The sequence below is a fragment of the Sceloporus undulatus genome, chromosome 1 (genome assembly GCF_019175285.1).
Source record: "Sceloporus undulatus isolate JIND9_A2432 ecotype Alabama chromosome 1, SceUnd_v1.1, whole genome shotgun sequence".
Lineage (NCBI taxonomy): Eukaryota > Metazoa > Chordata > Lepidosauria > Squamata > Phrynosomatidae > Sceloporus > Sceloporus undulatus.
The window spans coordinates 231969009-231983707 of NC_056522.1; the positions used below are offsets into that span (position 1 = coordinate 231969009).

Consider the following 14699-nt stretch of genomic DNA (forward strand, 5'->3'; position numbering starts at 1 on the left):
TTCAAAATGTTTCAGCGTGCATCCCACAAGCATAAAACCCTTGAAATATAGTACCACGCAGAAAACATCAACATAGCAACAATGGAATAAAGCCAATGGTGAAAAGTGCACACCACCATTGTCCACTATTTAAATATCTACTGTCAATTCTCAAGGAATGTTGCCTTCCACATGAATTAAGTCTGTGCCAAGATAATCTCTCAAGGCAGCTTGAGAAAAACATATATAATGTTTGTATAATGATTATACTATAATGATTATTTACTCATATTTACTCATATTTTTTAAACATAGTAATGTTCATTTTGTTGTCATCGATAGTTTAGCAGTATTTAACACCATAGACCTGGAATAATTACTGAGGCCAGTTAAAGATGAAAATGTGAAAACAGGCTTAATGCTGAACTTAGCGGGAAAAAAATGACTACAAAAGATTTATATAACCTAGATAACAAGGAAATTGAAAGAGTTAAAGATTTTCCATACACTGATCAGAACAGAGGCTGTAGTCATTAAATCAGAAGATGACTAGGAATGGGAAGGGCAGCTATGAAAGAACTAGACAAGATCTTGAAGTGTAAAGATATACAAGTGAGCACAAAAGTCAGAATTATCCAAGCCTTGGTATTCCCCATCACCACTTATGGATGTGAGAGTTGAGTACTGAAGAAAGCCGACAGAAAGAGGGCACAGTGGATGCCCCAAAAGACAAATAAATGAACAGATCAAACCTGTACTCTCCCTGGAAACCAGGATGTAGCAACTGAGACTGTCATACTTTGGCCATATCATAAGGCACAATTCATTTGAAAAGACAATAATGCTAGGAAAGCTGGAGAGTAATAGAAAGAAAGGAAGACCTCATGCCAGATGGATAGCCTCAATTAGGGATCTGCTTTTTGACCCATTGTCAAAGCATTCACAGATAAGCCATTTTTTAAATAACGGGATATCCTGTTATTAAAAAAAATGGCTTCTCTGTGAATGCTTCTTCATTGATGGGACAGAAGCAGGTCACCTCAATGATGTTTGAGAAACACAACGGACGATCATACCTTCACGCTTCTGCAACAGTTCTGCAACGTTTTACCCATGGCAACAGTTCTGTGTGATAAGCCCCTAAGATTTGTCCACATAACACTAAATTTCATTTTAATGTTACATGCAGATCAGCCCACAGGATTTTATATCTAGGGCAGGGATGGGAAACCAGTTTACCTTTGGGAATATAGAAGAAACTGCCTGAAAGTAACATGTAATGCATATTTGCATATAATCTTCATGAACCCAGATGCCAAGTTACATAATACATCAGTATATAATATATTAAAGATTGTTCACCACAAAACATGCGCCTTTTTTCAGTGTTGCCATCGCTTGAATCTTGAATTTGATCTTAGTTAAAATTATACAACAATCTGGATTCTTTCCACTTCATTTCTGCTCCCAATGTTCGCTATTTTTGAATAAGGTTTTATAAAAATTGGAACAACTAGGGTTTGAACAGTGGTTATTCAGATTTTCCTTCTCCACCCTCCAAGTTTTCCTCTGAAGAAGTAGCTGCAAGCCAGAAACTGTTAACAGTCAACTGGTCAAAGTCCAGGGGGACTACTTTACACATCACACTCCTTGTTAGCAGGTTTCTGAAAATGTTCCAGATTGTAGTCTAAATTTTAAAAGAAGCTGAATGCTACCATCCTCAAGCAGGCTCGGCACTCTGGACGACTCCTTTGACATTTATATTTAAATCTAAAATGGATTTATCACTCCATTCACATGAGAGCCCCCATCTGCTACAGGCTTTGACTAATTTGTTCTTCCTGGCAACTGGGGTGTCAGGTTTAGTCCATTCCATTCCAGGACAGAAACAGAGACAGGAGGAGTTCACGAACAAAGAAGAGAGACCAACTAATAATGACAGACCTGAGCAAAGCTGTGTCCTTCCTTTAGAAATACTCAGTTTTAGTGACCACAGGCAAATACCATGGCATCCCTTTCTCCCAGCAAGAATGTTCCCACAAGTGCTTCAGAAACACCAGTTCTGCTCCAATGCTTATTGTTAGGCATTGGCCTTGCAGATTGGCTGATACCGTTGTCCAAGGGATTCTTGGGCATTTGGATTAGGTGTGACTGCAGCCTTGGCTACTATTTTGCTCCTGTGGTGCCAACCACTTTGATGCTCACTTCACTGGACAAAGCCTCAGACCTTCAGCTTCACTGTATATAGTATTCTGGAACTAGTAGCAGGACCCATATTAAACTGTCATCAGCATTTTCAGTGAGGCTTGCAATCACAAAGACTTAAATCTTTTAGTTGCTTTTTAACCCCAAACCACTTTCAAGACAAAAAATGACCAGATATGTAAGGTCCAAATATTATATGTCTCCACGGCTTTGTGTGCACAAATAAGCAATCTTCTATATTAGACAAATTTGTCCCAAGATATAAGAAAATAAGTTCAATCCATGTAAACAAGGCTCTAAATGTAAAAAATGTCTCCCACTTAGGGCTGGAACAGACGACCCTTAAAAGATGCCTTCAGGATTTCATCAGAACATGGCATTTACACACTGCATATTCTGATGACACCCTGAAGCCATCCAGAAGCTGGGCAACCACCCAGATGTGGGCAGCTTCCAGCAGCACAGTGTTTAAACACCACACACTGCTGGAGCATCTTGAAGCCACCATGGGACCACAGTGCAGCCACTAAAGCCGGCCTTTCCACAGCCCAAAAAGGTGCCGATCTTTGTCACTCCTTATTGGCCCAGGTTCAAGGTGGGTTAGGGCCGCAGTGTGTGGTTGCCACAGTCCCAATCTGTCTTTGCAAGGGGTGGCTTCAAGCCGCCCTTCCTCCCCGTCTGTTTCCCCTTTACTCTGTACTGTAGTCCCCTCACTCCTGAAAAATAAATTGTGAGGATCTGAGAACTGTTGAAAATGGCACAGAGATATTACACAGGAGCTGAAAATAAAGGGAGAAGTCTTTTGAAATCACAGACCCTCAATTCCCCAAGCAGTAATGTTAGTAATACAAATACATAGTTACACCTGCCTGTTTCTGTACACTACCTGTTCCCACACATTTTCTAAGGTCATTCTGTGCATATCAAGTATCTGAAACATCCATCAAAACCATTTATTTTACTGATGGGGAGGGGGGAGGGGGAATCTGATGTCTCAAGAACTATCTGGAAATTAATGAAATTGCTACTGAACAGCAATATACTCATTGAACCAATGGCTAAAGTTAAGTAACACATATGTAAATCCAACTGATACAGTGGGTCTATTCTAGTTGGAGCTGGTGATTGTTTTAGGCTTAATATTATTCCTGACAATGGTTTTGAAAACATCAATGCAGTTTAGAAGAAAATACTGACAGTGTTTTCCCCAGTAAGAAATTCTGAGTTCTGCAGCTGTATTTTCTAACTCCTTCAGACTACTTTACACAATACTACTCAATTTACCATTCAGAGTTCACACATATCATGAACAGTGAATCCTCCATCATGTTCACTTCAAAAACTTACTTTTGTGAAACACCAGCTCCATGTTATCTTTAGCAGTTAACTCATCTCATATATCCACATCACTGTAGAGCATAAAAGAATTCCATTTCACGCTTCACAAATATTTGAGCGTTCAGCCTTTTCTGTTTAGTATTAATCACAACATTAATCACAGGATTAACTATGCTGAATTCAAACTCAAGGTTAATAGCATGACCAAACAATATTAATTTTATGTGCTGTCAAAAAAAAGCTCTCTTTGAAACCTACAAAACAAACCTTAATATTTGTTGTTCACCAAACATAAAAAAGACTGATGTGCAAAATGGTTCATTTGTTCTTCAGGGAAGCATATTTTCTTCATATAAAATTATGCACTGTAACAAATGTCACATGAAGTAATTTGTAAATACTTTAAATTGCTAGACTGTACAAAGATCTATAAGATTCAGTGTTTATAAATATAAAACATCTGAATATGTGTCATGTGAAGGACATTAGAAACATAATTCCTTTTCTTGAAATCAGGCTTGAAAATTTTATCCAGCCTCAGTTACAAGGTGGCAGAGACTGGCTGAAAGAAATCAGCCAGAACTGATGATTTCACACCATGATGGTCACAGCTGTAGCACTAATCTTAATGTCACAGGACCCAATAACTTGTACAACATGGAACTCTTGTTAGGTGAGTTCTTGTCAGTTCAAGGCCATGTCCCTTGGCAAATGAACTATTTGATACTTCATTCTCTCTTCTGGGTCCCACCAAACATTTGTATATTACTTCTCTAAAACCCTACTTACAAAGTGTAGGGCCGTGGTTTAAAACAACTAATATTTTCGAACAATCATTGAACAGAAGGAGATCCAGATAATTATTTATTTGTCTTTGTAAAATCACAGTCCTTATCAGAAATAACTTGCATTTTAGAAAGGTGACATGAAAAAAAAGACAAACTTATTTATTATTAACTTTATTTGTATTCTTTCCCTAGAACTCGGACTCAGGTTGGATTACAAACCGAAACAAATGCAGTACTTCCAAACATTCTTCTGAACTAATTGACTATCTCTCTGTTGCACACTGAATATCACAAGATCTATCACACTGGACATGGTACAGAGGAAGGGGAGCCAGTACACTTCACAGAAGGTATTGCAAAGTAGCTGCAGAATTACTCAGAATAATATTTCAGTACAATGCAGGTGTATAACTGTTCAGAGGATAGATAGTAATGGGTTGGCAATAATGGAATCATTAGGGACCTGCCTCAGACAGTACTAACTAATCCAAAGCCAAGCATATGCTGAAGTAGCCATTCTAGTTTTAATTTATTTTTTATATTTGCTATCTACATATGATTCTGTCTAGTAGGCTCTCCCAGCTCAATATTACTCAGCTAATAGCAGTACAAACCACAATTATTTACAACTCCTTTGGTGCTACACGTCTGTCTTCCAATGTTTTTTACAGAGAAGGATATTATTAGTAAAACAGACTATAAATCAAACAGATAACTAAGTATTTACATCACTGGACAATTTATAAATGAAACATACATGAACCAAAGCACCAAACTCTACTCTGTTGTTATTGAAACAATCTGTCTACTTAGAATTATGGTTAACCAATACAGATTTGAAATCTGTTTTAAAATATTAACTAGATATCCATTAACCATAAAAATCAGATGCCCTGTTCTAGTAAAAAATGCCTTTCAACCAAGAATGCTGTCAATTCTTTTGCTAGCAACTCCTTCTACCCAACAGTATTTGTTCTATTCTCTATACTGAGTTTAATTAGAATGTCTATAAAAAGATACCAGTAATACTCACTGACACATGCCAGGAAACACTAAGATACCTCCTGAGGTGAGGCAGATATTAACATGCTAACTTGATCTATGAAAATGTTTTGGCCTTTTATTACCTCTTGAAAGCAAGAGAATAAATATGCCAGTTTCAAAAAGCTACTGTGAAGGAGAATATTTAAATATGCATTTAAATAATTTACCACAAGTGTCATTCTATATTCTGCATTAGTTTTATCATCAAAAAATACAGTTGATTCTGGGGCAAAGTCAAATACATTAAGAAAAATTTACACTTCTAATTGGAGGGATTATGCAAGAGAGAAATAAAATTAATAAAGCAAAGCATTTTTTATGTTATAGAAAACCTTTCGAAGTATAAATAGCAGCATTTGGAACCTGATTGTTTTTTTAAATCTTGGTTTATATTTAAGTGATAGCAGATCAGCTAGTTAACTTATTATCTGCTGCCTAATGCAAATAATAATAGGTAACACACATTAAAGTTCTATTGCTTACAACTAGGCAAACAATGACAAGAATAATGATGTACACATCAAAGAACAACACAAAGGTCTTCTTTGAAAAAACAAACCTACAATGAAGAATAACATAGAGATGTGATGTTACTGAGAAACATATCATGTTGATTAACATATTTTAAAAAATAGTTCAATTGGTATTTACATTGAAAGCAGAACATTTTAAAAATAAGTTAATTCTAAGTAGGTGTTTAGATTTGCTTACTTATATTGAAAGCCCTGCCAGAATGAATGCCAAAAAAATTGCGTCTGTTATTTTGCTCTTCTCCTTCTGTCCCTACCACCACAACAAAGCAGTGGCCCACAGATTGAAAGTGATTAATATACTTTCCCACTCACAAAAAAGGAGACTCAAAAGACTGTAATAACTATAGGACCACCACACAAATTTCCCATGTAAGTGAAGTCATGCTTAAAATTCTGCAAAAATTCCTGCCATGTACAGTATAGAGAGGGAAATCCCAGAGGTACAGGCAGGATCCAGGCAGACTAGGATTGGGAAGAGCACCTATAACAGAACTGCACAAGACCTTAAAGCATAAAGATGAACACTAAAGTGAGTATTGTCCAAAGCTTTGTATTCCTCATGATACGGGAGCTGGACAGTGAAGAAAGCTTGCAGAAAGAACATCATTGGAGATGTGGTGCAGGACAAGAGTGCTGAGGATACATGGATGGGCAAGAAGTCAAACAAATGGCTTGAACAGATGAAGCCTAAAATCTTCCTGGAAGCCAGGATAACTAAACTGAGGCTGTTGTACATAGGTCACATCATGAGAAGGCATGAATCATTTGAAAAGACAATGATCCTGGGAAAGATAGAGGGCAGCAGAAAGAGAGGAAGACCACATGCCAGATAGTTAGACTCAATCAGGGAGGCCACAGGTCTGTGCCTGCAGGACCTGAGCAGAGCAGTGGAGGACAAGACATCCTGGAAATATTTTATCCCCCACGAGTCGAGCTTGATTGAAGGGCAGTTAACAACACTGACAAACAAGATTTTCAGACCAACACATAAGTGCTGGTAAAATGCAGCTAAAACAATTAGGAAGCACATGTGTGTGCAAGCCTGGTGTGCTTTCTAAACATCAGGGAATTGTTGGCTCCCCTCCAGCATCCCTAAATCGTCCAGGGAGAGGGAATTTCCTCTGAACGGAAAGTTTCCATTAATAGGAAATTGCCTCTTCCGAATGATTCAGAGACACTGGAGGGGAGCTAACGATTCCCTGAAGTTTAGGAAGCGCGTCAGGATTTCACACAGGTGCGCTTCCTAAATGTTTTAGCTGCGTTTTACCAGTGCTTAAGCAGTGGTCTGAAAATCTTCAATGTCAATATTCTATAAAGCAGAAGTGGGGAATGTATGTTACTCAAGACAATGTTGGGCTGCAACATTAGCCAGTATACTCATTTGTAACAGATCATGGGAACCAGAGTTCAGCTTGTGGAGGACAAGACATCTTGGATTATTCTATTCCTGCTATAAAGGAAGAGCTTTTCTTCATCCTGCTTCACTAATAGGGCTTAAAATGGCCTTTATAAACCAAATTTGTAACAGGTTTACTTATTTATTTATATGTAGCCTTTCTCCCAAATTACCCAAAGACAGCTCACAGAAAAAAATCACTTAAAACCTAAAAACACAATTTTAAACATGATTAAAATCATCACATTTAAACCAGTATAATATTATTTTAAAAGCACACTCCCCAATAAGAAGCCACCCTGGCAATCATTACAAATTAAAAGTCTTAGCCTGCCAGCAAAATTAAAGCAAGAAGGAGGTCACCCTAGCCTCCCATGGAAGGGAATTCCAGACGGTGGGAGAAGCCACTAAGAAGGTTCTCTCTCTCTCGTGTCCTCACAAAGTGAGCCTGTGATGGTGGTGGGGCCAAGAAAAAGCCTTCCTCCATAGATCTCAGGACTCTTGCAGGTTGTTCCTGTACCTATACATATCAGTTGCAATCAAAATGTACTGACCTCACTGAGGTAAATAAAGAAGGAGCATGTGGACCCATCTACACCGTAACTTGCATAACAAGGATCGGATCGCCACATATCTTTCATCCACTAGAAGGAAAAACAATACACAGATGGAGAGAAACAGTAAGTTAGAGATTTATTGACTGCAAGACTGACCATACATTCATAGTCAGACTCAGGGAGATGCTAGAGAAATGCATTTTAGATAAGCAATGCCAGTGTAGGTTTCAGTCAGCAGAATGAAGTAATTACTGCACCCTTTGAAGATTTCACAAAGGGAGCACGTGGAACAACTTCATTAGTTAAGACACCTCTCATCACTGTATTTTGGTCATCTAGCCTGACATATATGCCAATATGGTGATTTTTACAAATGAAAGGGTAGAGAAGAACTAAGGCTACCATGCTACCATGCCATTGATCCCACTGCTGCTTCGAAAGATGGATTTGTTTTTGCTACACCGCATCATTTTTATGTTTCTCACTCCACTTCAGCATGCATTCAAATATTTTTTCAGAATCAGTGGCTCTCCTAGTGGAGTCACTTATCACTTACCCAAATTAAACAGTAAAATACATGTCTATTTGATAAATGCAGAATTAGTTGTACTCTATACTACATAAGACAAATTTTTAAAGACCTTATGCTGAAATCCATACATACAATTCTTTATACTTTAAAACAGGGGTAGGCAACCTTTTTGAGCCGGGGGCCGGGTTGCTGTCCCTCAGACAACTGGGGGGCCAAAGCCAAAAAATAAATAATTAAACAATTTGTTAAAAAAAATAAATATATAAATAAACCAGGACAAATGTAGGACAACATTTTCAAATGGAAGACACTTTTTTAAAAAAAATGGAGGATACGTGAAAAAAAATGCTGATTTTTTAAAAAAATGTTAAGATAAATGCATGTTTCTGAGGCTTCTATAGACAATTGCCCCCCAAAGGCCCCAGTGGCAATCGGTGGCAGGACCAGGCCGGGGGCCAGTCCCAAGGCCTTGCCGGGCCGCATCCGGCCCGCGGGCCGCAGGTTGCCTACCCCTGCTTTAAAACAACCCTTCCCTGTAAATTTAAAGTCTGAAAGGATCTTCAAACAGATTATTCTTGAAAACAAAACACATGCTAGAACATGCCAGTCATTTTAGTCCTAATTAACTGAAGACTTCTAATTATCTGAAATACTTATCCCATGCAATCTATTTTGATAATGTCTGCTCATATGTCTTAAAAGCTGCACCTTTTAAGAATAATATATACAGTTCCATCCAATGACATGTAAGTAAATTTAACTTTTGCAATGTGACTTCTCTTTCACCAGTATCTAAGACCCACTCCCAGATCTGCTCTGGAAAATCCCTCAATCTTCCAGAGCAAATTTTGGAGTGCATGGGGGACTGTAGAGAACAAATTCATCCTTTCATCTTTGTCCATGACCTATATTCTTCTCTTCAATTTGCAATCAGAATTTATTTAAATTCCAACACCCAAAAAACCCCATGCAACTAATGCAACTATAATTTTGGGAGATGCCTTTTTGGTCAATATAATGAATTAATTATTGGGAAGTCACAGTAATAACACAATTTAGTCTAGAGTTCAGAAACATTTAAAATGACATGACTTTTTGATTCTTTGCCATTTAATCAATTTAACACTTTAACACCCCAACCCATGTTCATAAGTTATGCCTCCCCCTCTAATTTGGTTTGTTTGTTTTGAAAAATATGAAATTCAATAAGTTATTAATCTTACTTTAATTTTGCCCTCGCAGTGGGGAAAACCATCCATGGGAGGCAGTTCACACTGTTCCTGGGCTCCATTAATAAGATCTAAAGGTGAAAAAGAACATAGTATAATCCAGAAACATTGAATACTTCATAACATTACCATATTATGAGAAGTTTCTCACTCCAGTTGGCTGTGCAGATGAGTCACCACTGACATACCAACTGAGATCTAAAATTCAGAACTACCATCTCTCCCTGCTGGGAAATTGGAAGAGGGCCATACAGCCAGGGAATAATAAAACTCAATATGCAACAAGTATGCTCAGACTTGCAAGGTTATTAAAAATTAATGGAAATAATTTCTCATCATTTATAATTAAACATAACTAACTTTCTAACCAGGTTAAATTAGAAGTGTAGCAATCCTTCTATTATAGTCATAAATCACATAACATAGATGAAAGCTTAACAGATTTTAAAGCTTTATGTCATATTAAAGCTTTATGTCATATTATGTCATTTTAAAACCCACATATATTTATATTTACTGCAATACACTGGTATGCAAAACGATATTCTAGCACCTTTGAGACTGAGCAAAAGATGTTGTAGTTTTCATAGACTTGGTCAAATGGATATGAAGGAACAGAAAGATGGAAAGGGGGGGAGATTATGGTTCCAATGTCAGTAGGATAGTCAATCTACTCCAAGTTTTAGTACGAACTAATTTGCGTCCAGCATCTTTGACATTTCATCTCCTCTAAAATTAGAGTATATTCACTACCCCAATAAAATAAAAGCCAACAACTTCCACTGGTCAGACATAAAGAATATAACATTTGAAGTGTTCCCCTCATTTTCTGTCAGCCTTCCAATGGGGATTTGAGAAAGGGATTGTGTGGCGAGTGCATTTATATGAATGGAAACCTGATGATGGGGACTCTCAAGACTTTATTACATGAAGCTATAAAAGCAAATTTTTAACAGGATAAAAGCACTTTTGGTTGATACTTATCACATGACATCACATCCATCCTGCTGCCTTCCAATCCATGTGTTACTGTAGTGAACCTTTTCACTGACAGGCAAAACCCATCAATAGGCTCTCAATCTAGCTGCTATTCCATTATTGTCTTCATGAGATATACCCCTTCCTCTGGTTTGTCATATGGTTTGAGTGGCTGTGATTCTGCTCCTCTCCCCCCCTTTCCCCTCCCCCTTGCAGTGATTGCAGCTACCAACATCTTCCTGAAGCAGGCAGCTATGTGCACATTCACAAATCACCCAGCTTCGGGAGGCAGTTGGCAGCTGTGATAGCTTGTTCCCCCCGCTTTCCAAAGCTGTGTTGGTTGTGTGCACACAACAGCCGGCTTTGGGGAGGTATTGACAGCCATTATTGCTCCTCCTCCCTCCTCCCAAAGTGTAGGGCTGCTGTGTGCAGATAGGGAGGTAACTGGCAGCCATGATAGCTTGTTCCTCCCTCCTCCAAGAAGACGGTGTTTGACAGTGTGGTGGAAAGCAGATCCCATGACCCTGGATCATGAAAGAGCTATTGTGGGGAAAAGTATGATAAGAAATGATGCCAAACCAGTATGCTTCCATTCTTAACCTAGCTTGATTGAGGCGGGACAGCAGGCTGGTGCGATAAACTCCTCAGGCTGCTGGTCTAGCTGACTGTAAACTAACTTTCACAGCATATCACAGCCATTTTATTTGGAATGATTCAATACAACTGTCCTCCTAATTGAACTGAATGGTAATTGTCTGACGGCAGGGAAATTATTTTTGACTTCTTTATCGTAATCATGCCATTTGTTGGTCTGGGTTTGGTTTATCCCCTACAAAAATGGCAGACCTATTAAAAGAGTTCTTCCTCATTTGTGTCTGACAGTATCTGGTGGATTCCCAAGGATTCTGAATTTCTAGGTAGAATAGCTGGCACTCTTGATGAAATTGTGCGATATAGAAATGACTTGGGTGGCAAACATAACCCACCAGTCAGTGTATTTTCCTACTTTACAGAGCTAGGGGAAGTGAAGTCTGCATAGATGGCATGGATGCAGGTGGTGGAAATCTTGATGCAAAGATATCCAGAAATTGGTAAGAGCACATCATAGTGCCAAGTGTGTAGTAGTGACAGTGGCTAGAAAGAATTATCCTCTGTATTCATTGCATCCTCAAAACAGTTCTGTGAGGCTTTGCTGTGTAGCACTATTGTACCTCAGTAAAAAATAGCACCTTATGTATAGGCTTCCTATTAGGGTGGCTTGAAAACTGCTTGAAAGTGAGCAGTTCTCTGGACAGCTTACAATAATGAAATATGATGGTACTTACATAGTAAGGTATGTGCTTTGGTTTGATATTCACTTGCTAAGTCATAGTGACATACAAAGGTATGTGAATATCAACCCAAAACACAAATATAGTCATTGCAAATGTACACATGTCGCGGTTTACAGAACAAGCTTTGGTTTTCTGCAATATGTTAGTGTAGCCAAAACACAGTACAACTATAGGCAATGACAAAACGGAAGATAGTACATAGATTTAAGAAACAAACTAAACACTATGGCTAAACATTTGTGAACACAGCACATATGCCAAAAATATATGTCAAGCTCAAATCACTGTTATAAAGTGTATATTTATGCACACCAAGCTTTGGTTGCAGATAATATTGACTCAGCTGGAAGGTATTATGGAGAGTGTCCACAAGGATAACAATGAAGGGGAGGTTTACCAAGGCAAGCTGTGTTTGACAGGTGCTGCCCCTCTGCCTCACAGGCAATGGAACTATATGGAAGGATGAATGAGATGGCAAGTCAGGGTTCCTGCAGTGATCACTGTCATGTCAATCACAGGCACAGTAATTAAGAAAATCCTTTAAGCCAATATCTGATGAGTATGGGCTAGACAGCTGACATTTTGACTACTGCTTTAGAAAGCAGCACACACAGGCACAGATACAGACACAAAATGATGTAAGGTCACTAATTTAGCTGAGTCCTGTACTTGTCCTTCAGTACAGAATCTGTAAATTAATTCAAAGAGAAGTTTGTAAGAGATTCATTATAGATTTTTCTGTCATGGGCCTGACCGGGAAGTTGCCTTTCTACAGGCTATTTATAATTTTCAGAAAGACTTTTTCTCTTAAAAGAGACAGAACACACACACACCTCTGTTTTACACACACACGCGCATAGGCACACACACACACTCTTGAACTCTTGCCGTGCAAGCTAAAAAGGGTGGCTTGAAAAGAGCTTTGGGAGTGAGCAAAATTTCAGCAAAGCAACTGGGCTAAATTCAGCATTGGTCACCAATGGAGTAGACCCACTGAAATCAATGAGACTACAGAAGTGATAATTAAGAAGTACCATTCATTGCAATGGAGATATTAAACCGCAGCCCACATGGTGTAATAGTTTGAGCCCTGGAGACCAGGATTCGAATACTATGTCGCCCATGTAAACCCACTGCATGGCCCTACTTCTTAAAATCTGGGCAGCTAATTTACATACAGTATTATGAAAATATTCCAATTATGAAAACCATTCTAATTTAAATTCTAATTATGTAAATTCAGCACATTAATGTTTGCATTTTTTTCTTCCACTATGTTTATTCTTCATGTCATTTTAAAAGTTAGACATGACCTGACAGAAATAGTACAAACCAAGGTTTAAAGTGCTGGGTTTGGAACAGAGACATCCAAATCTCTCCTTTGTCATGGAATTTACCATGTGACCTTTAGCAAACCTATCTTGGTTGTTGTTTGTTGTGTGTACATCAAAAATGTAATTTTTGACTTATGGCAAACCCAGGGAAAACCTATCATAGGCTTTTATTGACATGTTTCATGAGAGGAAGGTTGCCATTACCATCTTATGAGGTTAGTTCTAGCAAGCCCAATTAATTTTATTACTGAATAGACCTACTTAGGATTGTGGTGTATTTATTTGTTCAATTTGGAGGGAGGTAGGCAGTGTGAAAAGGTGACAGACCCAATCCTGAAGCATCCCCCCATTTTTGTCTCTAACCCCTTCTCCCTAAAACTTAAGTGCTTTCAGGATTGCCCCCCTTTAGTCCTTGTCCACCTCCTGCCAAACCCACCCCTCATCCCTGGCTGCTATACCTCATCCAAAATCCAAACCACCATACCATAAGTTAAGCCATCTGAATTGGAGAAAACACAATATATTTACTTATACTGTGCAGAGAAGTGGATATTTTGTACTTATACCTTCTTTCTTTCTTTCTTTCTTTCTTTCTTTCTTTCTTTCTTTCTTTCTTTCCCCTCACACAACCCTCAATTTTCAGCCGAGCTCCACCCAAAACCAAACCTGCCTTTAGTTTTTTTTTAACACACCCCCTCTCTTTGAGGCAGAGAAAGGATCTAACAGGAGAGGGGGAAAGAAGGTGAAAGAGAGACATCCTCAACCTTACTGCCCATCAATGACTTAAAACTGTGACTGCTGCAGGCCATCCCTGCCCCTCCCTGGCTCCCTTTTTCTATCCCAACCAGCCCCTGTACTATTGGTGCCAAGAGTAGCGGAAGAGCTTCTAATGTTAAAAGGGCTATCACCTTTATCACCTGGCTTTTCTTTTCAGTGTGTTGCTCTCTGTCCCAGCAGAGAAGAATAAAAGGAGAGGAGGGCAGGGGTAGGGAGGCCCATGTTTCAGTGCAAAGACTGGAGACTGCGGTCTCTGATAAATGAGCCTAGAACAAAAGAGCAATCCAGGATCTGCTGCTTCAAATATGCCCAGCCAGCTGGGATATATTTTAGACCCTTCCATCTGGGATATTCTCAGTTTTCCAGGACCTGTGTCAACCCTACCTCAGAGGATGGCAATGGCAAACCCCCTCTGAAGAAACAAACAAAGAAACGAATCTGTAATAAGTTCGCTTTAGAGTCACCATAAGTTGGAAATGACTTGAAGGCACACAACGACGACAACTCAATCGGACTAACATTGGGTTTTGCCATCCACCACCTTTTATTTTTAACTGCAACAAGGAACATTCTTTACTTTCATTTCTTCAACACAGAATTTCCAAGTTGGAAGAAACCATGAGGGCTATCTAATCTAACCCTCTTCCAGGCAGGAATACACAATTGCAGCACTCT

General features: G+C 38.8%; 1 protein-coding gene across 2 annotated transcripts in view; it reads right to left on the reverse strand.

Annotated features, from left to right (window-relative positions):
* Window positions 1-14699, reverse strand: part of MGAT5 (alpha-1,6-mannosylglycoprotein 6-beta-N-acetylglucosaminyltransferase) — a 167442-nt gene that overhangs the window by 46624 nt on the left and 106119 nt on the right. For both annotated transcript variants that reach the window (XM_042462228.1, XM_042462220.1), the window contains exons 4-5: window positions 9596-9672; window positions 7838-7927 (exon numbers count right to left, since the gene is read on the reverse strand). In XM_042462228.1, the coding sequence (XP_042318162.1) occupies window positions 7838-7927; window positions 9596-9672 (167 nt within the window). The remainder of the gene's footprint in view (window positions 1-7837; window positions 7928-9595; window positions 9673-14699) is intronic.